The sequence below is a fragment of the Theileria orientalis genome, chromosome 1 (assembly GCF_000740895.1).
Source record: "Theileria orientalis strain Shintoku DNA, chromosome 1, complete genome".
NCBI lineage: Eukaryota > Apicomplexa > Aconoidasida > Piroplasmida > Theileriidae > Theileria > Theileria orientalis.
Window position 1 is genome coordinate 589,500 of NC_025260.1, and position 27,583 is coordinate 617,082.

Sequence of the window (27,583 nt, forward strand, 5' to 3'; positions counted from 1 at the left end):
TTCTAAACTATGTGATTAAATTTGTTTTATTAATTAATAATTTTTATTTATTTTTATTATAGTTATTTGTTTAATGTGTTTTTGTTGAATCACATTTTTGATACATATTCTTCTTTTTTATACTCCCTAAAATTTTCATTCATTATTTTTTATAATTCTTAAGAAATGGATGCAACCGAGGAGCCTATTGATCTTTCCGAAATATCACTTTTGAGTGATTCCGATGTCAGGGCAAGGATTAATATGATTGACGCGGAAGTAAAAATACTAAAGAGTGAACACACTAGATTAAAATCTCAACAAAAAACGGTACAGGAGCGAATAAAGGATAATTTAGAAAAAATTCAACTGAATAAACAACTCCCGTATCTGGTTGCAAATGTTATAGAGGTTTGTTGTAGAAAGTATCGGTAGATATATGTTGTAAGCATGTGTATTTGTTAAAAAGTGAGATCCTAATCGTTCACGTAGCTTCTTGATATGGATGAAGTTGACGAGGAATTCGGCTCGGCACAAAATGTAGAAACGAATCCCAAAGGGAAATCTCTGGTTATAAAAACATCAACTAGACAAGTAAGTTAAACGCACCAGTAGGACTGTGGATTATTTATCTGCCAATAGTACATTTATTTATTGATGAGACGGTTTTTGGTTGGTAGTAACTAGTTAGCCAGTTGTGTGTTAATGTATTAATAGACAGTGTACCTGCCAGTTATTGGACTGGTACCGCATACAGAATTGCACCCAGGCGAATTGGTGGGTGTCAACAAAGATAGTTACCTGGTCCTGGACAAACTGCCCCCGGAGTATGATAATCGCGTAAAGGCAATGGAAGTCTGCGAGAGACCAACAGAGGACTACTCGGATATTGGAGGTCTAGATAAGCAAATTCAGGAGTTAATTGAAGCAATAGGTACAGTGTAATTAGTTTACGCTAGTGCATGGCTGACGGTATATGAATTCATAGATAAGTTTCATTTAAAACAATAATTTATAGTTCTTCCGATTACACATAAGGAAAAGTTTGAAAAGATAGGGATAAGACCACCAAAAGGTACGTGATGTGATACATGTATACGTATAAGTGTGTTCAGTTAAGTTGATATAATAGGTTCTCAGCGACGACTATAACTAATTTTATAGGAATACTTATGCATGGTCCGCCTGGAACCGGAAAGACGCTCTTGGCAAGAGCGTGCGCAGCTCAGGTACTAAAACTGTAATACAGTTAGATTAGTAAACAGACAAGGTTACTAATGCATAATGTAGACAAAAGCCACTTTTTTAAAACTAGCTGGGCCGCAACTTGTGCAAATGTTCATCGGTGATGGAGCGAAGATGGTCAGAGATGCATTTAGTTTGGCAAAGGAGAAGGCACCAACAATCATCTTCATAGGTAACAAGTAATATTAATAGTAGTAACACTATTAATAGTACTAGTAATATTAATAGTAGTAATACCATTAACAGTAATAGTAGTATTAATAGCACTAGTAACAACAATAGTTGTAATAACAATTGTAGATGAAATTGATGCAATTGGGACGAAGAGGTTTGATAGTGAATTGTCTGGTGACAGAGAGGTGCAAAGGACGATGCTGGAGCTGCTGAATCAGCTGGACGGATTTAGCAGTGACGATAGAGTGAAGGTGATAGCAGCAACCAATCGTCCCTACACACTGGACCCAGCACTACTGCGCTCAGGGAGGCTGGATCGAAAGATAGAGTTGCCCCACCCGAACGAAGGTAATCCCCCATGACTAAATAGCAACGTAAATAGATACACTATAAGTATGGCATGGCTATATTGGGCTATACCTTGAGAAGCATGTAGTGATAGCGCTAATGATTATACAGAGGCCAGAGCACACATATTGCAAATCCACTCGAGGAAAATGAATGTTCACAAAGATACGAACTATATGGAGCTCTCAAGATCAACGGAAAACTTCAATGGAGCACAACTGAAGGTATGTAAAATAGATAATGAGATGAAATGAAGTTAAAGGCATGTGTTTTAACTGCTTCTGGCAGTGACATTAATAATAAAATGTAGGCTGTGTGTATTGAAGCTGGAATGGTGGCCCTACGAAGAGGTGCGACTGAGTTGGACCACGAGGACTTCGTAGAGGGGATTGCAATGGTGCAGGCGAAGAAGAAGAACCCGCTGAACTATCTAACGTGATTGATTCTTTCTAAAATCAGACTAATATATTATCAGATAATTGTTAGTACTTGTGCATACTATAAGTAGTCGATGCGTGCATATATATCATGGTATGGTTTGTATGGTATTGTATATACATTATGCCATGGTGTATTAAGTACCGTGGGATATATACATGGTATGGTATAGTTAGTGCGGTATGCCATATACACTATGATACAGTATATTAAGTATGGTATATGGATAGGCGTATGAAGCATATGATATACATCACGTGATAAACACAGGCAACGTAAAATGTATAGTTTATGATACATTTAAATTATTTTAAAGTTACGATTGTGCGATTTAGTCAACCAGGGGCGTAAATTGGTCTGGCTGTGCGCTGAGCTCATCGAGACAAGTGCACTTGTTCATCGCGAAAGTGAACGCGACCCAGAAAGAATACATATAAAAGATTAAACACACTAACAGGAACGCGGAAGCGGCGAATTTGACAGCTATACGTTAATATAATTGGTGTTTAAATGGCGATAATGGTATTGGCTGAATAAATAAATGAGTAGCTATTTGAACATAGTAACTGTTATGTTTATATTTGTATAGTAACTACAAGAGATTTGTTAGTGTGGATAGTAGTGTTATCTATAGCATCTACTAAGTAGTGGACAAGTAAATGGACTTACATCTCTTTTGCATCTTGTACATCACGACCACCTCAGACTTGCCCTCAGGACTCAAGTCGTTTGTCTCGGGAGGAAACTCGTCCTTAGATACCTCCTCAGACTCACCCTCAGTCTCCCCAGGGTGCGGAAGGAAGGGAATGTGATCGTAGAGACTGTCGTCCTTGTCACCGCCACTCTGACTTGCAGGTTTATCGGGTGTCGCTGTAGGAGCACTGGTGGGGCTGGAGGTGGGATTATTATCAGGTGTAGTGGCAGTGGTAGGACTACTGCTAGGAGTTGCGCCGACAGGGTAAGCAGTATCCGAACGAGGACCGCTATTGTTGTCGGTAGAGTTTGTGGGATTGGAGTCGTTTAGCTTCTCCCTTAGCAATTTTTTGAGTTTATCCAGGTCATCCAGACCGGCGTCACCAGCACTGGTCGGCAGACCGGTTGTGCCGTCCATGTTCCCGTTGGGCGAGTTCGCGTCAAACGGCTCGTTGCTAATGGTTCCCGAGTATGAAACTATCGGGTTCTGAGGGTTGTGCAGGTCTATTTCAGTCACAGAATACTTGGCGATGAGCTTTCCGTTACCCAAGTCCGACAGATCGGGCATGTTGTTCGTCAAAAATGGGTCTTTGTAGAAGTTAAACGGGAAGAGAACTTTAGAGTTTGGACTCTTGAACTTCGTAATAAGTGGCGTGTTAGTCTGAAACATGGAAAAGTCCTACATTCACAGTGGTTAGTGTACGTCGTATAGTTGCTACTTACGTGCATCTGAGGAGCCTTCGGGAGAAAGTGGACCAGCTCCGACATATCCAACGCGATCATTGCGACAAAAACCATAGACACGGCGTAAAAGACCATGTACGTGGCATGAAATCCCAGACTCCTCTTTAACGCCCCAACGAACCTACAGAGTTTTAAACATAAAAACACATACCCGAGGACGGCAACCAGAACGTGTAGCCCTAGTAAAAACCACGCCACTCCATGTAAACTAGGGTGTAGGTAGTGTAAAATACAATATAAAGCCACTCCAAACAGTAGTTGAGTAAACGAAGTCACAAATACCCCCTATTGAATCAATGTGTAAAATAAAAATGAGCAGTTAGATAGTGTGCTGTATTTTAATAAATTTATGTAGTCTATTTACACATCTCGTACATTTCGGATGCTTAGAAATCCTAGAAAATTTTTAGCCTTAAAGTGGCTAGAAAAATCTTTACCGAGTTCCATTTGTCAAATAAATTAAACCATCATGTCTATGTGTTAAATTACTAAAAACAATTAAAAATTGTTCAAAACACCAAATTACTTTAATGTGTAGACAAAAATATTTATTTTGAACTAATTAAAATAATAAACACACAGTATGTGATGTCGTTCTTATAACAGAAGATGTATGGGGAAGAGATAAAAAATCAATCTAAACGAGTTCGTCAACTAGTTAATTTTAACACAGTTTACATAACTTATCTTATGCTTTAAACACATAACACATAATGCTTAATTTTTTCTTAATATGACCCGTTATACATTCTCTTTTAATAATCTAAAATAAAACATTAAACATACATACACATCTTCACATAACTATTCAATATACACTTTTACATATTTTTGATTATGGTTGTTGCTTTATTTTGATGAATATTCTTCATTCTTAACTTTTAACTTGCTCCATCTGGTGCTCCCTCCACGATTGTTTTTTTCATACTTTTATTTATACATATGCCCTTATTAGATGAACAGGTTCATAAATTGCGCACTATTCAGCTTTTGATAAATAGAGTATACTCCAGAATACTGAACGGACCTCTTTTTACCAACTTTAGCAATTTCAACTTTATTAGTAGATTCGACATGACTACTTCCAAGACTCATAAACACTTTTCTCAATCCTCGTTAGATTATAACAAATCTGTTAAGGTAATCTCACTCTGATCTGCAATATTTTTAGAATCCTGTTGCTGAGGTTAAGGTGGTTCCTGTTTTACAGGATAACTTTTCCTACATTTTAATAGACCCAGAAAGCTCAAACGCGCTATGCGTTGACCCTGCTGAGCCTCAAAAGGTGCTTTCAGTGGCCCAAAGCTACGATTTAAAATTTAAGTTGTGTCTGTGCACACACAAACACTGGGATCACAGCGGTAAGATTGAATACATACACACATTTGTTAGATATTCCATCCACAACTGCCTATTTACCCGTGTGTTCCCTTATTACGTGACTTCAGGCGGCAATGTTGAGATGAAGAGACTGGTTCCAGACCTTGACGTCGTCGGCTCATCCTACGAGAGCACTCCGGGCGTAACTTTGCCGGTCAAAGACGATGACACCCTATCATTCGGTATTTCCAAACTCATTTATTATGACACTAATCAGGAAGTCTGAAGATCAGGTGCATTAAGGCCTCGTGCCATACCACCGGGCACATAATGTACTTTGTGTACTCTCCTGAAAAACCTGATTTACAACCCATTCTGTTCACCGGTACGTGCTATCATGCTTTCATACTGTATTTAATTCTAAATAAATTCATATGTATTAGCAAACATCCCATATTGCCTTACTTTACTCTCGTAGGTGATACTATATTTGTGGGTGGATGCGGTAGATTTTTTGAGGGCTCTGGCGAACTCATGCTCGGCATAATGAGGAGGGTTAAAACACTTCCCCCAAACACCCTCATCTACTGCGGCCATGAATACACTGTAAAGAATATGAAGTATGTTAACGAGCCATTTCAGCTACATAAGTTTAGTCATTAACGGCTGCCTTTAACTACCCCTACTCATCATTAATTAACTGCATTACCCATTATTATCCTAACGTATCAGTTTATTCACTATTTTCACTCAGATTTGCCTACTACGTTGATCCAAGTCAACCTGTTGTTGATAAATTAAATTGGTCCCAGGATGTGATTTCTAAGGGCGGTGTTACCGTGCCTTCCCTTTTGTCTGAGGTTTGAACTACTCATTCAATAACCTTACAATTATTATACCTATCTATCTATCTATCTATCTATGTACTCACTTTCTTAACTTGACTTCTAAACCTCTTAACCATTTCCTAACTTACTCCTCCACATCCTCTTATTTCAGGAAGTTCTTTACAACCCCTTTATGCGCACCAAGGACCTCATGTCATCTCTGGAAACAGCCTCTGAAGAGGCTGCCATGTCCAAGCTCAGGCAGATGAAGGATCGATTTTAACTGCCATACTTTATTGCGCCCTTTAAGTCACATTTCCACATCGGCTTCCTCATCTTGTTGTGCGTGTTACCTTTCATTCTACTTAACATACTCCTACTATACTTACCTCATTATACTGTACCTAACTCACACCTCTATGTTCTAGCATGTATGATTGCACAGAATAGTATATACTCTTGTATGACTGTCATGTATTGTCAGTAAGGTTGAAGATATTACTTTTTGTTAGTTACCACCTTCTTCTCCAGACTGCTCGGTATTGTCGCCTCCACCTTGGCTGCCTTCACTTGGTTTGGGACTGAGAAGGTGTACAGGAACCTTGAGCATCTGACTTTGAACTTTGTGTTGAGCACTCCTCCCTTTCCTTTCTTCTTATAGACAACTACTGACTTTACGTCCGGTCTCTTTATCACCACCAGGTAATCTTTCAGGTCCTTCAGCTCCTTCGGCATCTTAAACTTCGACTTTTATTTAAACTGTAGGTTTTCTACTTTTAAATACCTTTTTACTGTGTAATTTTCTTTTTTGCTTATGAGGTATTCTAGATATGTCGTCCTCTAGATCCCTTTTTGTGAAATCACTGACTCTTATTTACGATATGTTACTTACGAATTAATTTAAGCTTATTAAACTATTACTTGTTAACAAATATTTATAGTAGCTTAAATATTCATGTGTTGTGCCCCACTCCTAGAATCTTTATAGGTATACACTTCCTTTTTACCACTTTGTTACCAACACATATTTACCATTTAATTTCCACTATGGTTTACATATAGATACACTCTCTTTTATTCATTTTTTTTTTCAGATTTGCCATTTTTTATCTATGGAATCCATTTATTCTATCCACACAAACCATTATACTTCTCACCTCTCTTCTACTACTGCTACATAATTACAATACCAGCTATTCCAATCACACAATACACTCATATATACTCTATTCTACCTATTTAAATTACTAATGGTGTGCACAAGGGCTGTACCAGCCCATGGTGACAGTGGTACTATTGGAGCGACTGCGGCACTGACTAACGCGACTATTAGCATAGTGTAAACATTGAGATCATAATATTAATTAGGAGCTCAGAATAAGGTGTTCATCAACTCGTAAATCAGCGGTAACTGCGAATGTTTAAGGTTGAAATTTCATCATAGCCCCTTTACTTACAACTTCTAACTACCTCAATCTCTTCACAAAACAGACTTAAGTCCGTCTGCCATGATCCTGTAGATATGATAAGCTTCCGTGAGGTTGGGAGACAATTAGGAACAGTTTCAGAGTCATTAGCTATCAGCAGGATCATCAATGGCGATGACAGGATTGAATTCTAAACGAAGTGGGTCTTCAAGCAAACGCTGCCCTTGATCATAATTGATTCACGTCTGCTACTTTCGCTTAGTCGAACAGAGAAAATCCCATGTCTTCGTCTTCCTCCTCTTCCTCCGGCTCCTCCTGTTTCACTTCAGCTGCTGCAGCGCTTGATGATGTGGTCACAGTTGCAGTTGCTGCCAGAGCTGCTTCTGGGTTCTCTAAAAAGTTCTTCAGAGCCTCCATTTGCGGGAAGACGTAGTCCGAGTCCACGACCAGCGCCATGCAGTTTTTGAAGCCCTCGAGCATCGAGTGGTCTACTGAGAGCACCGTCGGGTATCCCAGCTGGCGAGCCATTGCGTTAGCGTAGCTGACTCCCAGGTGCATCACGTCCAGGATCTCGTCGTCAGTCACGTCGAGGACGCTTGCGTCTGATATTGCGCCGCTGTCGTAAATTTTTTCCACCTTCAGACCGTATGAGAAGGGCTTAATGTTGAGCTTCTGGAGCAGCGTTGCTCCTGAGGCCGTCACTTTGTCGTCCTTCTTGATCAGGTGCACTTCGTTCTGTATTTCAATCTGACCTTTGACGATCTTCGTCGATATTCCCAGAGCCTGGAAGAACGACGTCTGCGACGGGTCGAGGCCTGTTGAGCCTGCGGGTATATACACATCAGAGGGAGCGATTACGCCTTGGCGTGCTGGTGCTGGCACTCTGTTGTTCAGAATCACCTCGCGCACTTCCATCGGGTCTGCTTCGCAGAACACAAAGCCTGTGTTGAGCTTCATACACTGCGAAACCTTCTCCACGTCCGGCGAGTCCGGGAAGTTTTTCTGGAGCGCCGTCCTGATGACTGTGTTTTTACCCATAAGTATGGTGGCCATGCCTCTGAGTGAGTGGCGTACTGACGCCATCTGCCTCGATCCCACATGGTCCACGCTCACTATTAAAATTTTAGGGTACGTCTTCACGAGGTTTGTGAGTTTTTCGAAGTACAACTTCTTCTTTTCGGCTTTCGATAGTTTCGCCATTTGAGATCAACTTAAAGAGTTCCGATGTCAAAATTTATATTTCCTGAAAACAATTAGTGCAATTTATATATTTTATTTGTTAATTAGAGAATAACTTTTAAGTTGTTATATTATGTTATGGAATCACAGGCAATTCTTAAATAGTAATGCAAATTGCATATGTAAAACGTACCTTCCACCCAATGAGCTAAAATATGGTGGGAAATAAATAATATGTGTCAATAAAAAAATATTACAATATAATAATGAAGGCGAGCCTATATTCAGTGGTGGGTGGCCTAAATTTCGATGGGGTGGTACATCTTAACTTTAGGTTCAGATCTTCCAATTCACCCTTTAGACTAAACTTAACAAAATCGTTACTTAATCATGTAATGCACATTTGCGGTTCATCTTATGCTGTCTATGTTTCGTTATAATATGTTTTTTGTTATTCATATGTCAACTTTGAGGTCGTATATGTTTGCACATTCTGATTGATTCTTTGCTGTGTTTTTAACATTTACGTATTCTGTTATACATAAATCTATGAGTATATAGGATTCCAGTCAGATTCTTCGGTTCATAATCCACATATAACATTTCACTATATTTAGTTAAATAGTTATTAATTATTTTGTGTACATTTTATTTTATGTCTTCTGTGTTAATTGTTTTAAAACATTTACAAATGGAATCTTTATTTATACATAATTTTAATTATGGATGATCCTAAACACAGGACTCTCGAGTCTAAACATGGTATACTTTCGTGGCTACAATAGGCACATATACTCCATATTTCGCTTGTATATAATAAATATTTGTAGATTTACTCAAAGATGCATTTAAAAAGCTATATTGGGACTACGAGGCTTTAAAAACCGATTTGTCTTCAAAAATCGAAGAATACGCCAAATTACATGAGGAAAACACTCATTTGAAACACTCTTATGATTTACTGGCCAATGAAATATCGCAACAGAGTCAAGTATTGAATATTTTTGACATTAGTTATGTGTAACCACTATCTTTATTTCTTCAACAATACCTTATTTTTAACAACTAACACATTACATATATATTTGGCAACATATTTATGATTAAAATATTAAGTGAATTAATGTTAAATGATAGAAAAACGTAAAACATGGACCTTCCTCTTGGACGAATCCCTTAACACTCATAAAAGGATCACAGTCAAATGAGTCTGAAAATTATCAAAAGCTAAACGAAGAAATAGCACAATTGAAACTGAAATTAGAGAATTCACTTAAAGAAAACGGTTAGTTTTCCTTTTATTAAGTACAGAGTGAATTGAGTTAGATAATTAAGGCATAAAATGAAAACATGGTTACACACTAACTAGTGTGTCGTACGCCAACTTAGTAAAAATCGGAAATAATAAATGTTTAGAGGAGTTGAGTGTCAAAAATGTTCAAACGACGAGAGATTTGGAAGATAATAAGGCGAAGCATAACGTGATAGTTACAGAATTGAAGGATAGGCTGATAGCACTTGAAAGTATACTGAAGGACTTGCAAGACCAACTGAACAATAACGAGAATAAGCTGTCACAGTACGCGAACGAGATTAAGCTGTTGAACACAGAAATCGACAACAAGTCATCGGAGATAAATACGCTGAACAAGGGGTAAAAAGCATTTGATAATAATAATTATTAGAGTCGAGTCGTTGAAAAAGGAGCACTCGAAGGACTTAGAAGAATGGAAGGTAAAATTGAACGAAAAGTTTAAATTTGACCTGAGAAGGAACAGCTATATTAATTTGAACAACATATATCAGAACGGAAGCGACGCACTTAACCTGGTAGCTACAACTATATAGTTATGACTACAGCTGGTCGTTTATATAGACTAATTTAAATGATGCAGGACGTCCACTATTCATTGTCAAATTATGAGCTGGTTAACCTACTGGTAGGGTCATTCGGGTCGTTTTTCAGCTGCTGGAAGCTGGCGTTCAAGTTCATACAATGTTCACTGATAGCGAGTGACATGAATAGAAACTCGGTAGATGGAACACATGAATTTAATGACAGTGAAAGCTTGGATAACTTGGGCGGATTTAAAAGCTGGGATCCTTCTGATGAAACAGACATCAGGTATTCGAATGTGTTCAGCAATGTGGATGTGAGAGTGTTGACAAACTTTGACAAACTAGTAAAGAAAGTAAGTATTGTTTATTTATTGGTATTGCCATGGTAGCAGTGAGAGTAATGGCTGCTAGCAGTAGTAACGCCATTATCTAAGAATTGATAGTATATGAGTTAGTAATGTGAAAATGGCCATAAGTTAGTAACTAATAGTGATAACAGATTGACAATGAGTTGGTGATGGTGAACACTTATTTTGAAAAGATTATGTTGAGAGGTGGAACGTTTGACTCGGAACAGTTTAGTAACATGACAAGTGCAGTCAAGGTAGATAATATATATGTTTAATGGGTAATAACAAGTGGTAATTAGTAAAGGAAACGATATTATTAACAACAATTTAGCATTTGAGTGAGTTTTTTAAACTACAAAGGATATACTTTTGCATCGAAGAGTATGTGTTACCACAAGGAACGAGCACAAAGGATAATAAAAAACACTCAACAAAATATCTGATGTAAGCTATTGAATATTATTAGAACCATTATTAGTATTGCAAATCATTATTAGTTGGTATTACGAATGAGTAGTATTTGATATTAGAACCATAATTAGTGTTTGATATTAAGCGATTATAATCATTTTTAGTAACTTGCTTGGTGACATTAAGAAGATAGTTCTGAGGTTTTATTGTAACGTTAAGTCAGCTCTGTGTAAGTTCAGTATTGATAATTAATGTTGTCACGGCGTAAACGTAAAATAAACGATAAATGTAGACCTGATTAACGATAAAAAGAGGAATCAGTCGAAGTTGTTATACACAGTGTTAACGAATGAGTGCGGAAGCAATAGCTGTGAGTCGCCAGAGGAGCCGAGAGAATTTTTTAATGTGGGATCGCAATCATCACTAGATAGCACTCTGCAGTCGACCAGGTACGGAGAATCGTACAGAAACGCCTCTACAAAGTCAATAGAGCTGCAACACAGGAACCTCCACTACCTGATAAAGAGCCTATTCGCAACAGTCAATGACCTTAAGACGACTTTGAACGAGTTGAAAGAGTCGCTATCGCACAGGCTGTGTTACCCAAAGGTGCACAAAGGGTTCTTCCTGCCCTTCACAGGAGGCACGAATCAAATGGTGCAGCTGACGTCAAGTCTCTCGAAGCTGGAAAGTGATCTGACGAACATGACGGAAATGAGGATTAGGCTGTATCTGAACTACATGTACACCTCCCTGAAGTTTTATTCAGACTCGAACTACTTCAACTTTAAAAACTACAAAGTGAAGACGCACAGCACGATTGAGTACGTCAGTAGGTGCAACGCGGCGCTGTCAGGGTCAAATCCGAGGATAAAACTGGCGAACCTGCAGAAGGATCTGAACCTGGCAAGGAGAAACGAGAATGAGTTGGCGGAATTGAAGCTGAAGTTCGCAAATATGCAGGAGTTGTTGGAAATAGCAACATACAGGTCAAAGAAGTACGAGGATGAGCTGGAGCGGCTGAAGAGGACAAACGAGTTGGAGGCAATATGCGAGAGAATATTCAGCAAGCTGCAACTTAAGTTTGCGAAAGCAAACGCTAACTATAGTCCATACGTGAGCGCAAATAAGGTTGCGAACAGCGATAACATCACCTATAGCAACGGTGATAACAAAGATAAAAACAGTGACAACAGCAGTGCCCGCACAGTAGATACCACTGCGAGCATTACAAGCAGTGGTGGGTTTGAAGGGGCCCAGAGCGATAACGAGGTAAATGGAGAAGGCTATGGGCACGTTGATGATGTTGTGACGGTCGGCGATAAGAATGATGGCCGAGATGATGTGGTCACCGGCGGTATCGCAGTGGGCGGTAGCGCTCCTGAGAGGGACTACGATGAGTTGGATTCGTATAGGAAAATCAGGAAGCTCAACGCCCACGTCAAGTACCTGCTGAAGACAATAACGGCCCTGGAGGACTCAAACAAGCAGCTTAAGCTGGCGCTGGAGCTTAACAGAAGCCAGTATCTGGCAGCAAAGGAGAACGAGGATTCGATTCACCTCAACTACAACGAGCAGCTGGTGCTGATGAGTGAGCACATAAGTGAGCTGAACAACGCGATCCTGAAGAGCGAGTACAAGATAGCGGAGTTGACGCAGACGAAGGTCTCGTGTCCATCCTGCGGATTCAACAACACGCTCGGTACGGAGTAGTTAATTAGAACAGCCATCTTCCTGTGTACGATAGATATGTTGGACTAGGCAGACCGTGATACCTTATTAAATGTGCTGTGCAGGCTCAATGATGGGAGTGGACGACAAGGGAAGGTGCTCCTCATGTCGATGCATAGTAATATTTTCAAGCGACTGACCTAAATTTAATAAAGCGTATATGACTCGGTTGTAGTGTGTTTGAGTTGCCACTAGAAATCATTGGTATATATTTATAGCTGTGTGAGTAGTTTTATAAATAATGGGTAAAAGGCCAGATTTTGACTTGAAAAAGGTAATCGATAATGATTCCTTTAAGAAAGTGGCTGAATTCTTGCCTAAGCTACGGGAATCGAATCAAAGGATAGAATCTGAGTTAAAACGCGGTTTAATTGGCCCCCTAGACTCCCAAATTGAGTTCTACAATGACAACCACCCTCCTGAAATCAAACTCGAGGAGGAAAAGGAGGAATCCATCCTATTGGGTATCAAATAGTTATTATAGCAGTCAGGAAGTTAATTTTCAATGAAATCAAATCTTTTAGTTATAAAATTCATTGTATTAATTGAAATGACTGGAAAATTAACTTAATACACACACACATTAATTGTACAGATGTTGGACTTGGCGTGTTCGACGTGAAGGGCGAAACACCTTCAGATGAAGCACTAAAGAAAGCCGGAGTTTCAGTCGTTAACTTAAAAGAGGATTTGCCGGTAAGTCTAAGGATATCTGCACATATGTGTACACGTATATGAAATTTACTAGACTATTCATCATATAAATAAGTCTCATCTATTGGAATATATAAATGACAGTTTTATTTCGATTTAGACTAAAAAGAGTGAGCCTTTAATTGTGGAAGTTAGTACAAAACGGAACTTGGACAAAACTTGATTTTATCGGCATTTCAGCTAAATCATGTGTGGTCGTGGCTTATGGGCAAATACACTGATTTTCCCCTCGCCATTTCGCGATTCCTCGTTTTTATTACCTGGTTTCTATTTTAAGGTCAATTTACACATTTTAATCTGTATTATAGTCCCTGTCACTCCTTCAGAGTTAGAATCATCATACACACCAATGGTGCATTAGTAACTCACACTCTGCTTTGGTCAGCTTATCAGTAAATTCCACTGAATTTATTAACACATATATTTAAGTTGCAAATTCCTCCTCTTTAAAGTATTCAAGGGCTGTTCTTTTGAATATCACCTAGTTGTTAATCTAATTTTAACGAATTTTAACCATTTAATCATTTTAATCTACTCTTTTTTAATTCCCTTTTCGTAAACATGGATTATTCCACTAAGTTGAGAAACGTGTTTTTGGTTATGGACACTAAGAAGGAGGGTGTGTTGAGTGAAGATATGGTATTGATGGCACTTCACTCTATTGGATTTGTGGTACCGGCTGACGTTAAGGCTGAGCTCAAGCCCATGAACTGTCAAGAGTTTGTTGCCTTTGGCACCAACTTGGCCAAAAAGCTTCCTTCCGACGGTGGCCTCTCCGATTTGTACAAGTCCCTTGCCACTGGCAGGTCCAAGACTATGGACACTGGCGAATTGAAGCAGGTTATGGAAACTTTGAAGATTTCAAATCCAAATGACGTTGAACATCTTTTAAACGTGTTAGATCCCAGGGGTGTGGGCCAGTTTGATTGCGATGCACTTTTACACGCTTTCAAAGCATAACTGTTTGTTTTTTTATTCAACTAATTGAATGTAGTTTACTTTATAATTTACTTGAAAGTTACACTTCTGTATGTTTGTAGTCTGTGTGTATGTATTTGTTTGAACTTATATACGTATATGCTTACATACTCAGGTGTATGTACTTACATATGTGTGTGTATACTTATGTATGTATGTGTGTGTATATATACAGTGGTATACATATATTAACTTTAAATAAAAAATTCATCCGTCTGTACAGTGAATGATACATCTCCTATCTTTAAAACATCTCCTGGCTTCAAACCAAGCTTCACAAGCTTCCTTCTGATCTTATTCACCTTCAAGATGTGTCTGAACCTGTCCAATGTTTCTGGCAGGTCAAATCGCATCATTTTCACCTTCCTTTCCAAATACGGCGATTTTATTGTAAATATCCCGTCTTCATGTTCAATCTTAAACCTCCTGCTTAAATTCCTGAATTCGTCCAATTTATCTATGTTACACTCCTCTGGTTTAGTGGTACAATTATTACTCTCATCAGCACTCTCATTTTCACTTATGGTACTGCCATCACCATCCTCTTGATCATTGCTGGTGTTCCAATCATTATTTAATATAAATTCCGAGTATATTTGATTGAACAACAGACTAATAAAGTCAACATTTTCCCTCGTTTTGGCTGCAAATTGATTATTATAACGTTGTAATACTAGCACACACATATACATTGGCTCCATGTTTACGTGTAAACTATCATTATAAGTACCAATTATTATTACCTGATAGGAAGTATATTCTATCGTGGTCACATTCCCTAATAAACGAGTTCATCAGCTCAAATATTCTCTTGTTGTCTATTAGATCAATTTTGTTCAGCAGTATTATTTCCGGCTTTTTCAACAGGCTTGGGTCATACGTGCCAATTTCTTTCTTAACGTCCAGGTAATCGGAAAGCGGATCCTACAGCAGTCATTGTTACCGCCAACGTTGAACATCGTACCTGTACGTTTGAATCTACTACGTATGATATTATTTTACACCGCTCAATGTGCCTTAGGAAGTCATGACCTAGGCCGCGACCTGAACTTGAGCCTGAAATCAATCCTGGAATATCCACAATCATCAAATTCTTAACAAAACTGTTGTCTCCATCAGTCTTCGTGCTTTCCATCCCACCGTTCACATCGGCATCGTTTACACTGGCCATATCATCTTCCTCCTCATTTTTATTGTAATTGGCGTCTTCATTGTCATTCTCACTAAAATCTCCGTCTTCATCCTCCTGCTCGTGTTCATTATACAGGGAGTCTGTACTTTCAAAATCTCCTTCGAAGAAATCTTCATCTTCTGCCTCATCATAAGCTCCTCCCCTTTCTTCTTCTCCTTCACCTGGATCCTCCTAATCGCAGTTAATAACATTTTATGAATACCTTTTGAAACTGGATCACCCCGTGTATTGGAAATTTCGTACTAAATGGGAAGTTTGCTACTCTCGGTTTAGCGTTTGTCAGTTGCTTAATTATTGAGCTCTTTCCTACAATTTTCCATCAATACACATAACACACGCATATGCATGTCAATCTGACTTACCTGAATTCGGTTTACCAACCAATGCGATATCTGATGGCTTTTTAAATATTAGCCTAATTTTTCTCGAGATTCCTGCTTCTCCTCGTTCACACACTCTCGGGGCATTATTCCTTGACGTACATTAAACAAACACATTTACGAACTATACGCTACTTCTTATCCTTCTGACTACTATATAACTGACTAAGTTTACTTTGTCTATTATTCATACATTCTTGTTATGAAGTGGCGATTTCCCTTGCCGCCTCTTCCTCCTCTGGCTATTCTTATTTTTTCTCCTAATTCATTTATTTCCAATTTGTTTTACAAGTACGCACAAACTCCATTATCTATGACTTTTATCTATGCGTACCATCGTTTAACAGTGTAGCGTACACTTCATTATTTTCTCCGTATATTACTGTGCCTGGTGGCACACACAGGCATAAATCCTTTCCTTTCCCCTTAAAATATTTATTTATTTTGTTTAATTTATTCAATTTTATTTATTTATTCATTTATCAATCACCATTAACCATAATCTTTCATACTTATTCTACTCACCCCGTTTCTATTTGATCCTTTTCCGTTACTTCCCTTTTCTGCTTTATATATTTTATTGTAGTTGAAGTTCTTCAAATCGCTTACACTTAAATCACATTTAATCACTACATCTCCGCCAGGCCCACCGTTTCCTCCGTTTGCTCCTCCCAATGGCACGTGCTTCTCTCTTCTGAATGATAAGCATCCGTCACCTCCGTCTCCTCCTGACACTTGAATTTCACACAAATCCACCAGTCTATGGTCATTCCAGTCATCTATATTTGATTATTTTCATAATTTCTCTCTATTTTAATCATATTATGTTTTATTTATTTAATTTAACATAATTTATCTACACTTGTGTAGACTATACCTAAGTCACTGAAGAATGGCTTTTCTACCTCCTTTTCAGTTAAAACTGAATTAACAACATCATTCGCTCTGTTATATTCTACATTTAGTACTTTGCTGTTAACAAATGAATATCTTGTTGATCTTTTTACTCCTATTGATGCTCTATTCTTCTTATTCTTTTCGTGTTTCCCATTTATTTTTTCCAAATTGTATTTGTGTTTTAACCTTTTTATATTTTGAGCATTTACTTCTGATATTATACACGGTTTATTTTCATTCAATATACATGTTTTATATAGTGTGTAAAAGATTCCTATTATTAAGATTCTACCTATATACATTAACTTATTTATTTATTTTCATCAAATACACAGTAACATTATCTAAAATTCTTAAATCACAATTAATTTAGTCAATGTAACTACATTTATACAATAAAGTAGTTTTATTTCCATCATAGTCAGGCAACTACTACTTTTTCATTCATCACAACTGTTTTATCAAACATACCAAATTCAAATACTAACATTTAATACATATTTATTTTACTAAACAAATTATCATTTATATTGTACAAGTGTGTTGTTTACTACGTGTAGTATTCGTCGTAGGCCCACGGGTTCCTATTATTATTATTTGTTATTAAATCAAATAATTTACTTAATAACTATTTCAGTTTACTATCTAAATTTAATCCTAAACTACTATCAATTTTACACACTTTTCTAGAAAAGACTCCACGGCTTCCTTTAAATAGTAATTCGGATACAAATCTGACAGTTTGCACGGCTTCCTAAAAATTAATTGATAAATTCAATATTAGAGCTATAATCTAATCAATTATATCCAATAAGTAAATACCATTCTTCTAATCAATTATCTAATTTGACACATGTTTTATACCTTGTTACTGGGTCAAAGCTGCCATTACTCATAATGTGTTTTTCGATCAATTCTCTTTCGTATGTCTGCCCACTTGGTGTGATTACTGGGTCTCGCATCAAACACTATATTAATTATCATTTTTGTTCCCTCTTTTTACTTAATTTGTAAAAAATACTCATAGTTGCTTTACAATTTCCATCTTATAGTTGTGTAACTATGCTTATCTATAAGGTCATCATTTACTTGATACCATTGATATTTTACAACATAAATACTTTGGTATTTCTCTTTCTTGTGTTTTTTTCACATAATTGTTTATCATTTCTACTTGTTTTGTTCTTTCGGAGTATTCCTCTTCACTTAAAGCACCCTGATTATTTTCCCTTTCCAGAAGTTCCTATTATTATTATTATTTTATTAATGTTTATCCAAATACTACTACTACTATTACTAATGGCGCTTGTGCTAAAAATTCCTAGAACATCTATCTATCACGCTATATCCTTCTCTTTTCTTACCTTTACGAATGACGAGAGTGATACTACTGCATAATTTAACCTTTCTTCTTCTTCCAGGTACAGTTTCATCATCGATCTCAATATCTCATTATTGATCTCTTCTGTGTGCACTGTCTTGTAATGCTCCGATAAACATTTTGCCTTTCTCAGCTTCTTCAGGCCCTCCTCTACGTTCCCTGTATATCGTTAGCCATCAACAAAGCTCAAACCCTAACTATGTAATCTAAATATTCTATAATAACAAATACGTCTCTGCAACTACTCGTTTACCTAAATTCAGAAGTGCCTGTCCCAAAAAATAGTGTGCTTTTACCGAGTTTTCTTCCAGGTTCAGTGCTTGACGCACATCCGCTTCAACCTACACATCCGTTAGCTCCGTCATCAATATCAGCAACAAATATCCCTATTTACCAAAATGCTCTTGGCATCTTCTCTCGTGTTAATATGTTATGTTTACATTTTTTCTCGTTTCTCCACTTACCTTAAGCCAGTCTCCCTTTCTTTTGTAACACACTGCTCTGTTTGTGAAGAACTCGTGGTTTTTTGGGTACGTCGTTATTGCCTTTGTGTAATATTCTATTGCTAGCTCTATAAATCCTCTTTTAAAACTTTCATTTCCCAGGTTACGGTAGTCTTCCGCCTTTTTTATTAAGTTGCGATCTTTTGGGAACTCAACATTCGACGTTGCTGAGAATATTGCGTGGTCCAAGTCGTTGAATGATATATTATATGAGGAATCTGGCTTATTATACTCAATTGAGTCCAAAGTATCCAACTCGCAACTTTGGACTTCTTTTTCATCCACCTTTTCCTCCATTTATAAATTTTCCATTTTAAAATATTATTTCCTTTAAAAATTAAATCTTTTTATTATGTTACACTAATTTACTTCTATCTGAAATCTGTTTTTTAACTGTAGATTCCCCATAGCTATTTACGAGATTAAACTATATTTATAAACTGGGCCACAAATTTTATTATATATCCATATTTTTATCGAAAAACCATAAATTAATTTGTTAAGGACGAATATATATATAAATACACATATAATTCTTTGTTCAATGGACTTCCTCAAGCTCTTCCTTCTATAAATTTATTAGCCGTTTCATACCTTTTATGCCTAATTACACTTTATAAATAGCTTCTTTACTATATAAATAATATTCTAATTATCTTTTTTTTAAATTTTCATATCAATTTTACCGATAGCGAGGCAATCAATTCCTTTGGGTTTAATCCTTCGAATGCTACTTTGTAGGTGACGTGGAAGAGTGGGAATTCTGCCAGTCTTCTGCATTCTTTAAGTACTTCGTACGTTTCTACACAAGTAGTCGTTCCCTATTTTATCATTAATTCCCTTATATTTACTAATTTTTAGCTAATATTGGTCATGCTATCTCCTTTCTTTATTTGTTACCTCTCTTTATCTACTATCTTTTTACCTGTAGCTTTTGTCCATTTAAGAACTCCAATTCTATTTCGTTCCACGGGCGTTTTCCTTCCTTTGCTGCGAACTCTGCTGCGCAACGTACGTTTCTTCCTCCAATACAGGTCGTTATCAGGTCCGCGAGCCCGGCACTTTCAAACACGACTTTCTGCAAATTTCTTTTTATTACTGTTTACTGACAACCAATTTGTAACTAACTACCCTCGCGTCGCTGTTGTCACTAATTCCTACCTCGTTGGTGCCTGGGAAGAAGTTCCTTGCAAAGGTGTGTATTTCGTTAAGTCCAATTCTCATCACTGCTGCTTTGGTGTTCGATCCCAGCCCCAGTCCGTCGCAGAACCCTGCTGCGAGCGCCACCACGTTCTTCAGCGCTCCGTACACTTGTATTCCTGCTACGTCGTCCAGGCAGCTGATTTTAAAATATGGGCGGTCGAAGAGCCTCTGCCACAACCTTGCGTGCTCTTTGGTCGTATATCCAATTGTGGCTTCACTGAACTCCTCCCTCGCAATGCACTACACATTCGCATTAGAACCTTCAGTATTAACAGTTTTTCCGATACATTCTTAGTACGAGGTGTACATTGTCCGTTGTTGACTTACGTTTGCTACGTTGGCTCCTGACAGTGCTGAACATGGGACTCCGAGCTCACTCTCAACCAAGTCAGAGACCAGCACTGGCTTCTTGTCCACGATCATAATTCCCTTGACCAGTGAAATTGCCAGTGCTCCACTCTTCAGCTGTCCGCTGTTCTTCATCTTCTCCGCTGTGCCCTGAATAAATCGTCATTTTATCTGCACTTATTCATAATCACGCTTGTGAATTACTCCTTTATACACACCTTGACGAATTGGTGAGGAATTACGAACACGAACAAATCTGTGTCCTTTACGCACTCTGCCAGGTCTGGAACTGCCAGAATATTTTCTGGGAGCTTTATTCCTGGCAGATACTTCTTATTCTCGTGGTGCGTGTTAATCAGTTCACTCAGGTTAACGCCGTCTACCTTCTCTTCCAGCACCCACATTCTAACCTGTTGAAGAATGAAATCAGAGTATGCGTTGACGATATCTATTTGGAATTAACTATCCACTATTCCTTACCGTATCATCGAAGAGGTCGTATTTTTTGGTGTTTTCTGCTATCACCTTTGATGCTGCCGATCCCCAGTTACCGCAGCCAATAACAGTAACCTAACATATGAATAAGTTCAAAATTTTAAGACTATTAAAAGGGGGGTATAGAATAAATAAACTATTTGGGAATTCCTTACCTTCTTTCCGAGTCCCATAATTAACGTGGTTCAAAATAAATACTAAAACAATGTTTAAAAAACCTTAAAACTGTCAGAATCGAAAACACACTAATGGAGTGCGTTTAAATATTAGAAATCAAAAAAATATATTATTCTTAACGGATTAATAGTTTTGTCTTCCAAGGACAAAACTTCGAATAGTTTAAAAAATAAAAATTACTTAGAATTTGCTGACCGGAGACAAAAAAGCGAATCTTCCTTCTAAACTTATAGCTTTTTAAATGTGTTCTGGCTTCCTAATTCCCCATCCCTTAATAATTAGAATCTGTCACCCCATGGGTTCTTCCTTAATAATAATAAGAATTTTTTGACAGGTTTAAATCATTTTGTTATTTCAATGGACCTTTTAGTTTTTATGTAACAAGATTCTAATTTAAACTAATAGGCTGCTAAATTCATTGTTTTAAGTGATTTATTGAAACACATTAAAATTTTTATAATTTGAATCCTTTATTGTCAACCCATTAATATTCGTAAGCACACATAAATATACTAAATGACTAGATATAGTGATTCAGACAAAAGCCCAGTTACTGATGATAGTTCCGCTTCCCTAAGTAAATACAGAAGAAGGCGCTCGTCAAGTACTTTATCTCACTTATCCATGTCTTTAGGCCGTTCTAGTTTATCCAGTGACTCTTCCACAGATCACTACAGACATCGCACAAGGATGAGTTCCCGGGTCTATAAGCCTTACTCCAGGGATGCCAGCATCTCCTCTAGATCTAGCATCAGGAGCCCGTCTAAGCTGGTCTCCAGAGATTCCAGAAAACGTTCTAGATATAGGTCAACCTCTAGAAGTAGGCGGAATAGAAAAGGATCCCCAAATAGTATCTATAGTAGTAAAAATAATAAAAAACAGATTGAAAATAAACGTTATAGATTTTCACACCATCGGGAATCATCACGTAAACGCTCTAATTCACGCCAAAAGGTAAGTGGCCTAGATATGAAGCTAATTAAGAATTTATGTAATTACCCATAGCATATCTATAAAATTTAAATAAAAATGTATATAGAGCCGTTCCGATGTAAAATATCGCAAACTTAATCACGATAAAAGGGCCGATTCTGACAAATGTAGGTTTACACACAAGTTATAGCTAGTACTAGTTAGCTGTAGAGTGTTGACAATTAGCTTAAAAGATATAATTGACTGTGTAGCTGATGAAGAGGAGTTAAAGGAACTTGAGTTGCTTGATGAAGAGGAGGATGTGGATAATTTCTTGGAGATGAGGCGGAGAGAAAGAGATAAGCTATTGAAGAAGCACCAGTCCATATCGTCAGAGAGGTCAAGCAGCTCAAAAGCGGCGGAAGTAATCAGTTTGCCAATAGCTGATTCGGTTGGTGACGGCGCCACCAACAGTGTTGCCAGTGGAGATAACAAGGCTGTAGAATCAGCACCTAGCGTCAGTGTGGTTAGTACCGACTCTAGGTCAACTGTTACACAAACAGTTGCTTCAGCAGCAGTACCTGCAGCAGGAGATGGAGGCCCAGGTGCCACTGTTACTTCCAGTACTGGTCCCAGTGCACATGTCGCTACTTCCGTTACTATTACTCCCACAAGCGTAAGTGTTTCCGACGATAAAAAGAGTGAAACGGCCAAAGAAGTGAGGCGTGTAAACCCGTTTTCAATGTTCTTTGAACCGACAACAATAGTACCAACTAAACCAGAAGTAACTGCGGGTGGTAAGATCGACAATGCTGCTGGTACTAGCGGTAACACTGTCAAGACTACTGATAACACCACTGTTAGCAATGTTAACACCACTGTTAGCAATGTTAACACCGACGACATTACTGGAAACACTGGCACTAAAGAACTTGGCGATACCAAAATTTACAGTAACATTAAGGATGGAGAGAGTGTTACAGACGCTGCAGACGTAAAAGCCGCACATGACCTTAGGCTAGATTTGTTAGAGGATGTCGTCTTGGAAGGAGAGTCGCCATTTACACCGTCCCCAATCAACTATTATCAAAAGACGAAGGATTCAAGTAATTCGGAGAGCAATGAGAATGAAAACGAAGGAGAAGGATACAAGGATTTGAAAGAAAATGAACTTGGAAATAAAGATACAGAGGACACGACCGCAAAGGACAGTGTAAAGGAGGAAAGGAACAAATCCAATATGTACTCTGAATTGCAGAAGAAGTTGATGCAGGATAAGCAAAAGTTGCGCAATTTTATAATTAAAATGAAACAGCAGCCTGAGAGCTATGTAAGCATTAGTTATCGGATAGCTGGACTATAGAAAACTGTGTTTAGCAGTTGATGCTAGTTAAAGTAATTATTACTATTAATAACAAAAAACCTTTTTTTTTTCATGAAAATTAGACTATTAACACTAATTCAATAGGAGGAAGTTGTAGAGGAGTACGAAGAAGATGACATGGATATGTTTTCGACGAAACTTGAAGAGACTGATACGAAGAAGAGGAAGATAGTCAAGAGAGTAATAACAAATAAGTTGGAAAACAGATCGTTGGCAGAAAATTGGAACGACTCAGAGGGATATTACCAGGTATTATTCACGATAGTGTAAGGATATATAGTATGTCGTTAAACTTATAGTTTATATACAACCTATTCAGATGCTATTTCAACCACTTATTTCTGTTATTACCACATAGGTATTGTTATATTGATTAGTTGATGGTGTGTTGACTTAGCATTAACACTAATATTGTAGGCAATGATAGGAGAGGTGCTGGACGACCGCTACAGTGTGTTGAGTGAATTGGCAGGAAAGGGCGTGTTTTCGTCAGTGTTGAAGTGTTTCGACTCAGTAGAAAAGGTTAACGTGGCAATTAAAGTAATCAGAAACAACGACATGATGATTAAGGCGGCGGAAAAGGAGATGGGAATACTGCGCCGGTTAAACGAAACAGATAAGGAAGATAAGAAGCACATAGTACGGTTGCAAACGTCGTTTCGATACAGAGGTCACCTGTGCATGGTCTTTGACTGGTACTGGGGAAACCTAAGATCACATTTGAAAAAGTACGTTTTAAATAGAGCTGAGGAATATAGATAGGCAGCTAGAATGTTAAGTTGAATTAAGTAGTTACGCCTGAGTGTGTTAATGTACAAACGACTAATTGATGCTCAGGAATGGTAAGGGATATGGCTTAAACCTGTCGTACGTACACTCGTACGCAAGGCAAATATTCATAGCACTACGCCACATGAAGAAGAATAAAGTGATGCACGCAGACTGTAAGTTGTTAACACGCCCTTAGGGTAGTATTAGAATTAAGACTAGATAACGCCTTATGCAACTATTTCACAATATGTACACAATTAGCCCACAACATTGTATAACATTACCTAGCATTTGTCATTACCACTACGTAAGAATAGCTAACAGCAGCTGATGCTAGTTAGTAATAAAGGCACTTATTAACGTTATTAATATAGTGAAGCCTGACAACATACTTGTGAGTGACAACTTTAACCAAATCAAGATATGTGACCTCGGATCAGCAAGCGATGAGTCAGAAAACGATATAACAGCATATTTAGTAAGCAGGTTCTACAGAGCACCAGAAATAATACTGGGATGCAAGTATGACTGTAAAATAGACGTGTGGAGCGCAGCCGCAACAATCTACGAGTTGGCAACAGGAGACATACTCTTCCCAGTAAGTGGCAGTTAGGTATTGAGTGTAATGGATGTAACAAGGTGATAACATAACAACAATACATTAATAACATGATAATAATTACATAATTGTAACAACATGATAATAATTACATAATTGTAACAACATGATAATAAGAATATAATAACAATACATTAATAACATGATAATACTTACATAATTGTAACAACATGATAATAATTACATAATTGTAACAACATGATAGTAATAACATAATAACAATACATTAATAACATGATAATAAGAATATAATAACAATACATTAATAACATGATAATAAGAATATAATAACAATACATTAATAACATGATAATAAGAATATAATAACAATACATTATTAACATGATAATAACAATACAATAATAACATAATAACATGATAATAAGAATATAATAACAATACATTAATAACATTATAATAATTACATAATTGTAATAACATGATAAATAGGGACGTAACAACAATCATATGCTGAAGCTGATGATGGAGTACAAGGGAAAGATACCGAACAAGCTGATAAGATCAGGACAACTAGCATCACAGCACTTTGATGAAAACTTCGACTTCATATACGCAACAGAAGACAAGTTCAGTAAAACGCAAGTGACGAGAGTAATACAGGACCTGAGGCAAACGAAAAGTATCACAGAAAGCATACTGGAGAGACACCCGCTGCTTAGTTCCTCAAGCACGCTCAGAAACGACGGAACAGTAAACAAGGAAACGCTGGCGAAGAAGGAACAGATGGTGAGGAAGGTCAGACAGCTGGGAGAGTTGCTGGAAAAGTGCCTGGTGATCGATCCGAGTAAAAGATTCACACCAGACGAGGCCCTGATGCACCCATTCATACGCGGGTAAAAGGTAATATTTACAAATTGAAATACGTGCGATAATACGTGTACGTGTATTTATGAGTATGCGTATGGTTACGCAAGTTATTCAATGCGTGGAGAAGCGTGGATGAGTAATTGATGATATTAGTTGATTAATCGTTATTTTTGTGACCGTTTAACAAGATTGTGCGAACGTTGGTTATGGTAGCAGTGGTTAGTTACGGTATGGGAGGGTGTGTTGAGGCATGTGTGGGAATATAATGGGTTCGCACAGCGATCAGTCGTCTGTATAATGTTTAACACACTGAAACAGTAACAGAACTGCCGTTGTACACTAGTAGCCTGTGCTCAATAAAGTAACTCGTTTATGGCTGAGGAGTTTCACCCGGTAGGCTCAGCGTCGTTGGTAGGTCGTTCTTATTTACACATTCAGTTTTTAGACAGACCCAAAAGAGTAGTAGTATCTGGAAGGAAGGGTAAGCGAGTAGACCTCTAGATTCCTTGCTTGTTCACCGCAAACGGTGTAACTGTTATGTAGTTGTCGTGTGGCATTACAAGGGACGCTTCTACGCAACCGACGCGAACTGTTACCACTCGGCCGGAGCGCTGGAGAGGGTACGTTGACAGCAGCAGTTTTATGCCAGTTTAGCACGAGGAAGACATTGAGGAGATTTGCAACCAGCCCTGCATTAGATGCCCACAGCACAAGTACATTATATCCATAACCACGGGCGAATCGTTCTACGAAGCGGTCGAAATCGTGGTGGACAAGGAAACAAACCGGCGGAAGATCCGGTCTCTGGGTTGGAAGTCCAAGGGGATCATGCAGCGCACCCATAGTGTGAAGGTGGAGAACGGCACTGTGTACGTCCAGTTGAGCGACCCTTCAGAGCCTCTTCCATCTGATAAATACGCCTATCTGTGACTGATAGTGGTATTTTGTAATATATTCATGGTTTAAACGCACATTCGTTACTTAAAAACCCTAATGGATGCTCAGTAAGCAGTGGCAAGTGTGTAGCGACCATGGCCATTTTTTATGTGAATATTCTATCAAATTTCTAAATGAATCAATACATAAACATAAAATTAGTCCATTCTAGTGGTTGATTCTTTAAGAACTTGCGGTTCAGCTTTAGCTTCATCGATTTTTGATACCTGGAGCCTCTCAAGGAGGTTCGTTTGTAGTGTCTAAACATTTGTTATGAATTTTTAAGATACGTCTATTATTGATAGACTTTCGTCCAATTTCTCTCCCGACTTCAAATACTTATCCACTACGTTATCGTATAGCCATTCGTAAGGATTGGCGTACTCGTCAACTGCTCTACACATTTATTTTTCACAAAGCTGGTTAGGTGTGTATATTTATATCCACGCAGCCATTTTCACAAATATTAATTAACTCCATAGTATCAAATGTTTACAATTTAATTTAATCTGTTTACTAACTTTACTAAACCCTTGATTACTATTCCTAGATCATATGATTGATTATTGCTATATTCTATGATCTTCTGCAACTTTTTCAGCGTTTTTTCAAATTTGTATCTAAACGGCAATATTTTAAGTGCACAATACATGTATTTCATGAGATTTTTAACCGATTGAGCATCCGCCACATCATCTCCTTCACAGATGACACAAATTTTAGTCAAATATTCCACAACTAAAAATTTTAATTATTAGTTAGAGTTAGTTGTCATTTAATTCCTATAATTTGGAGTACCTGATAGAAGAAGGCTAGAAATCAGCTCCTTGACATTCTCTTGTGTAAGATTCACTTTCGTTTTGGATTCTTCCCCGACCCGAGTTCCTTCATTACTACTAAAATCATCATCAGAATTCATTATTTACAAAATATTTTATTTTGATTGTAATCTGGTCGGATAATTATATGTTAAATGTGAAAAGTTATTGTAAATATATGTTAGAATTAAACAAATAATGGTTTAGAATATATTAAAATAACATTTTTATTCATTTTTGCTCTTAATATTAAACTACTGGTTAAATAATCATGATTATATACCAAGTTATGTAACACTATATACACATGTGTTCAATTATTATATTAAGGAAATTGGCAAA

At 37.6% G+C, this 27,583-nt stretch overlaps 14 protein-coding genes across 14 annotated transcripts; 7 read left to right on the forward strand and 7 right to left on the reverse strand.

Moving 5' to 3' along the window:
- Positions 1 to 165: 165 nt before the first annotated feature.
- TOT_010000268 (26S proteasome regulatory particle) lies at positions 166 to 2,185 on the forward strand (the record flags this gene model as incomplete). The annotated part of the gene is made up of 9 exons (XM_009690806.1): positions 166 to 390; positions 472 to 573; positions 697 to 913; positions 998 to 1,054; positions 1,144 to 1,208; positions 1,270 to 1,396; positions 1,525 to 1,746; positions 1,858 to 1,970; positions 2,057 to 2,185. 9 exons carry the CDS (start codon positions 166 to 168, stop codon positions 2,183 to 2,185), a joined length of 1,257 nt encoding a protein of 418 aa, XP_009689101.1.
- Positions 2,186 to 2,515: 330 nt separating this feature from the next.
- TOT_010000269 (conserved hypothetical protein) lies at positions 2,516 to 4,068 on the reverse strand (the record flags this gene model as incomplete). Its single annotated transcript, XM_009690807.1, has 4 exons — positions 2,516 to 2,667; positions 2,854 to 3,556; positions 3,601 to 3,906; positions 3,997 to 4,068. 4 exons carry the CDS (start codon positions 4,066 to 4,068, stop codon positions 2,516 to 2,518), a joined length of 1,233 nt encoding a protein of 410 aa, XP_009689102.1.
- Positions 4,069 to 4,563: 495 nt separating this feature from the next.
- Positions 4,564 to 6,051, forward strand: TOT_010001234 (hydroxyacylglutathione hydrolase; the record flags this gene model as incomplete). The annotated part of the gene is made up of 7 exons (XM_009690808.1): positions 4,564 to 4,761; positions 4,793 to 4,982; positions 5,070 to 5,183; positions 5,219 to 5,326; positions 5,420 to 5,561; positions 5,696 to 5,801; positions 5,941 to 6,051. 7 exons carry the CDS (start codon positions 4,564 to 4,566, stop codon positions 6,049 to 6,051), a joined length of 969 nt encoding a protein of 322 aa, XP_009689103.1.
- A 215-nt stretch (positions 6,052 to 6,266) lies between these two features.
- On the reverse strand, positions 6,267 to 6,503 carry TOT_010000271 (60S ribosomal protein L38; the record flags this gene model as incomplete). The annotated part of the gene is made up of 1 exon (XM_009690809.1): positions 6,267 to 6,503. One exon carries the CDS (start codon positions 6,501 to 6,503, stop codon positions 6,267 to 6,269), a length of 237 nt encoding a protein of 78 aa, XP_009689104.1.
- Positions 6,504 to 7,453: 950 nt separating this feature from the next.
- On the reverse strand, positions 7,454 to 8,395 carry TOT_010000272 (60S acidic ribosomal protein P0; the record flags this gene model as incomplete). The annotated part of the gene is made up of 1 exon (XM_009690810.1): positions 7,454 to 8,395. The coding sequence occupies one exon, from the start codon at positions 8,393 to 8,395 to the stop codon at positions 7,454 to 7,456; it is 942 nt and encodes a 313-aa protein (XP_009689105.1).
- Positions 8,396 to 9,096: 701 nt separating this feature from the next.
- Positions 9,097 to 12,844, forward strand: TOT_010000273 (uncharacterized protein; the record flags this gene model as incomplete). Its single annotated transcript, XM_009690811.1, has 13 exons — positions 9,097 to 9,136; positions 9,205 to 9,365; positions 9,512 to 9,659; positions 9,791 to 10,028; positions 10,060 to 10,204; positions 10,270 to 10,435; positions 10,493 to 10,566; positions 10,713 to 10,817; positions 10,895 to 11,007; positions 11,139 to 11,203; positions 11,267 to 12,105; positions 12,376 to 12,676; positions 12,771 to 12,844. 13 exons carry the CDS (start codon positions 9,097 to 9,099, stop codon positions 12,842 to 12,844), a joined length of 2,469 nt encoding a protein of 822 aa, XP_009689106.1.
- Positions 12,845 to 12,946: 102 nt separating this feature from the next.
- Positions 12,947 to 13,695, forward strand: TOT_010000274 (conserved hypothetical protein; the record flags this gene model as incomplete). The annotated part of the gene is made up of 3 exons (XM_009690812.1): positions 12,947 to 13,169; positions 13,301 to 13,401; positions 13,555 to 13,695. 3 exons carry the CDS (start codon positions 12,947 to 12,949, stop codon positions 13,693 to 13,695), a joined length of 465 nt encoding a protein of 154 aa, XP_009689107.1.
- Positions 13,696 to 13,980: 285 nt separating this feature from the next.
- On the forward strand, positions 13,981 to 14,379 carry TOT_010000275 (conserved hypothetical protein; the record flags this gene model as incomplete). The annotated part of the gene is made up of 1 exon (XM_009690813.1): positions 13,981 to 14,379. One exon carries the CDS (start codon positions 13,981 to 13,983, stop codon positions 14,377 to 14,379), a length of 399 nt encoding a protein of 132 aa, XP_009689108.1.
- A 212-nt stretch (positions 14,380 to 14,591) lies between these two features.
- Positions 14,592 to 15,973, reverse strand: TOT_010001235 (uncharacterized protein; the record flags this gene model as incomplete). The annotated part of the gene is made up of 6 exons (XM_009690814.1): positions 14,592 to 14,869; positions 14,936 to 15,040; positions 15,141 to 15,321; positions 15,362 to 15,674; positions 15,802 to 15,895; positions 15,952 to 15,973. 6 exons carry the CDS (start codon positions 15,971 to 15,973, stop codon positions 14,592 to 14,594), a joined length of 993 nt encoding a protein of 330 aa, XP_009689109.1.
- Positions 15,974 to 17,416: 1,443 nt separating this feature from the next.
- Positions 17,417 to 19,047, reverse strand: TOT_010001236 (uncharacterized protein; the record flags this gene model as incomplete). Its single annotated transcript, XM_009690815.1, has 7 exons — positions 17,417 to 17,450; positions 17,549 to 17,620; positions 17,731 to 17,834; positions 17,963 to 18,109; positions 18,231 to 18,395; positions 18,490 to 18,588; positions 18,712 to 19,047. 7 exons carry the CDS (start codon positions 19,045 to 19,047, stop codon positions 17,417 to 17,419), a joined length of 957 nt encoding a protein of 318 aa, XP_009689110.1.
- Positions 19,048 to 19,421: 374 nt separating this feature from the next.
- On the reverse strand, positions 19,422 to 20,969 carry TOT_010001237 (glycerol-3-phosphate dehydrogenase; the record flags this gene model as incomplete). Its single annotated transcript, XM_009690816.1, has 7 exons — positions 19,422 to 19,571; positions 19,676 to 19,828; positions 19,912 to 20,193; positions 20,281 to 20,451; positions 20,520 to 20,711; positions 20,782 to 20,871; positions 20,952 to 20,969. 7 exons carry the CDS (start codon positions 20,967 to 20,969, stop codon positions 19,422 to 19,424), a joined length of 1,056 nt encoding a protein of 351 aa, XP_009689111.1.
- Positions 20,970 to 21,489: 520 nt separating this feature from the next.
- On the forward strand, positions 21,490 to 25,627 carry TOT_010000279 (serine/threonine protein kinase; the record flags this gene model as incomplete). The annotated part of the gene is made up of 9 exons (XM_009690817.1): positions 21,490 to 21,927; positions 22,013 to 22,073; positions 22,158 to 23,215; positions 23,354 to 23,518; positions 23,687 to 23,997; positions 24,107 to 24,213; positions 24,415 to 24,638; positions 25,110 to 25,513; positions 25,612 to 25,627. 9 exons carry the CDS (start codon positions 21,490 to 21,492, stop codon positions 25,625 to 25,627), a joined length of 2,784 nt encoding a protein of 927 aa, XP_009689112.1.
- Positions 25,628 to 25,859: 232 nt separating this feature from the next.
- On the forward strand, positions 25,860 to 26,417 carry TOT_010000280 (conserved hypothetical protein; the record flags this gene model as incomplete). Its single annotated transcript, XM_009690818.1, has 2 exons — positions 25,860 to 25,898; positions 26,142 to 26,417. The coding sequence occupies 2 exons, from the start codon at positions 25,860 to 25,862 to the stop codon at positions 26,415 to 26,417; spliced, it is 315 nt and encodes a 104-aa protein (XP_009689113.1).
- A 164-nt stretch (positions 26,418 to 26,581) lies between these two features.
- On the reverse strand, positions 26,582 to 27,342 carry TOT_010000281 (conserved hypothetical protein; the record flags this gene model as incomplete). The annotated part of the gene is made up of 4 exons (XM_009690819.1): positions 26,582 to 26,683; positions 26,714 to 26,819; positions 26,945 to 27,161; positions 27,222 to 27,342. 4 exons carry the CDS (start codon positions 27,340 to 27,342, stop codon positions 26,582 to 26,584), a joined length of 546 nt encoding a protein of 181 aa, XP_009689114.1.
- Positions 27,343 to 27,583: the final 241 nt, after the last annotated feature.